At 49.3% G+C, this 2,088-nt stretch overlaps 1 protein-coding gene across 1 annotated transcript; it reads left to right on the forward strand.

Moving 5' to 3' along the window:
* Positions 1-248: 248 nt before the first annotated feature.
* On the forward strand, positions 249-1,748 carry LOC117240756 (the record flags this gene model as incomplete). Its single annotated transcript, XM_033506792.1, has 1 exon — positions 249-1,748. A coding segment is annotated over exon 1 (1,500 nt), but the record flags the coding sequence as incomplete, so codon positions are not given.
* Between the last annotated feature and the right edge of the window lie 340 nt (positions 1,749-2,088).

Below are 2,088 nucleotides of genomic sequence, written 5' to 3' on the forward strand. Positions count from 1 at the left end.
CACGCCCTCTCGAGTCACGAATCAAACGAATCATCAGCTCGGAGATTGCAAAAATTTACGATCCGCTCGGTCTGCTCGCACCGGTGATTGTTCGGGCCAAGATGCTACTTCAACGAATATGGTCGTCGAAAATCGATTGGGATGAATCACTTCCGATCGAGTTACATACAGAGTGGGAAAGGTACTATGCCCAATTACCCTTATTAAACAACGTCAGGTTCCCACGCAAGGCAATAATCGAGTCCGCAATGGAAATTGAACTGCATGGTTTCTGCGATGCCAGCGAAAAGGCTTACGGAGCCTGTATTTATCTTCGAACCCTTAACACCAACGGCCGTGTGTGGACCCAACTTTTAACCGCAAAATCGAAAGTCGCCCCACTCAAGTGCCAGACCATTCCTCGGCTCGAGCTGAGCGGAGCACTCCTTCTTACGTCCCTGATGTCGACAGTACAACAAGCCCTATCACACAAAATTACTCGAACTATCTATTGTACCGATTCCACTATCGTCCTCCATTGGCTCAATACATCACCTCACACCCTTAAAACATTCGTCGCTAACAGAGTCTCCGAAATTCAAACAAAAACCAGCATCCGCGATTGGCGCCACGTTCCTATCGACGACAATCCCGCGGACTTAATATCACGCGGCCAAACACCCGAAGAGTTTCTGCGCCCAACCATCTGGCAGCACGGTCCTGCATGGCTCTACCAGTCGGAAGGCTATTGGCTGACATGGGCGCTAACACCGCAAATTGAAGTACCGGAGCAGAAGGGGGCGATTTGTCTGTCCACAAACCCCGCCGATTACTGTTTGTTGCAAAGGTATTCATCCTGGCCCAAGTTGATACGAATCATAGCTCGTTGCCTCCGTTGGAAACAGAAAAGGAACCGAGCGGCACCCCTAACCGTTACTGAATTACGCATAACGCACAATAAACTGATAAAATTGTTGCAAAACATCCATTTCTCCGAGGAAATTCGCACACTCCAAAAAGATCGGAACGCGGCGATAAAGGGTAAGCTCACGCGACTCAATCCGTTCATAGACAAGGAAGGAATATTGCGAGTCGGGGGTCGACTCAGTCATTCGTCGATGACCTTCGCCCAGAAACATCCCATAGTATTACCTAAGTCATCCGTTACAACACGCATCATAGACCACGAGCACAAGATCCACATGCATTCCGGAACGCAGGCTACGTTATACGCAGTAAGACAAAGATACTGGCCCGTTGACGGTCGAAGTCAAGTATGGCGGGCGATCAAAGGCTGCGTCCGCTGCTGCCGCGCTCAACCACCGCCGGTAGAATACGTGATGGGTAATCTGCCGGAGGCGCGAGTAACGGAATCTCGCCCATTTACAAACGTCGGCGTCGATTACTGCGGGCCGTTCCACATCAAGGAAAAACGAGATCGTAACCGTCGTCAGATAAAAGTATACGTAGCCATTTTCGTATGCCTAGCAATTAAAGCGGTACACATCGAGCTCGTTGACGATCTCACTAGCGAAGCCTTCATCGCCGCTCTTCGCAGATTTATCGCTCGACGAGGCTATTGCTCCACCATCCATTCTGATAACGGCACCAACTTCAGAGGAGCAAGCAACGAATTACGAGAGCTTCACGATTTATTACAATCGGACGATCACAAGGAAAAAGTAACCGCATTTTTAGCCGACAAACAAATCGAATGGCGCTTCATTCCCCCTCATTCGCCGCATTTCGGTGGGCTATGGGAAGCAGCGGTGAAGTCATTTAAACGCCACCTCAGGCGTGTAGCCGGCAACGAGTTACTCACCTCTGAACAATTGAATACTCTTATCATAGAAATAGAAGCAGTCCTCAATTCCCGCCCGCTAACTCCTATCTCCACCGATCCAAATGATCTCCTAGTCCTCACTCCCGGACATTTTCTCATTGGCGATTCACTAATGTGCTTACGTGATCGAGATTTCAGAGACATTCCATCGAACCGACTCTCCAGATGGCAGCATATCCAACAGCTTAAACAGCATTTTTGGAACCGCTGGCATAAGGAGTATTTGAACGAGCTAACCAACCGCAATAAGTGGAGCAAGGGTGGAC

Source organism: Bombus vosnesenskii, unplaced genomic scaffold (genome assembly GCF_011952255.1).
Source record: "Bombus vosnesenskii isolate JDL3184/JDL3185 unplaced genomic scaffold, Bvos_JDL3184-5_v1.1 scf7180000014862, whole genome shotgun sequence".
NCBI classification, from domain to species: domain Eukaryota; kingdom Metazoa; phylum Arthropoda; class Insecta; order Hymenoptera; family Apidae; genus Bombus; species Bombus vosnesenskii.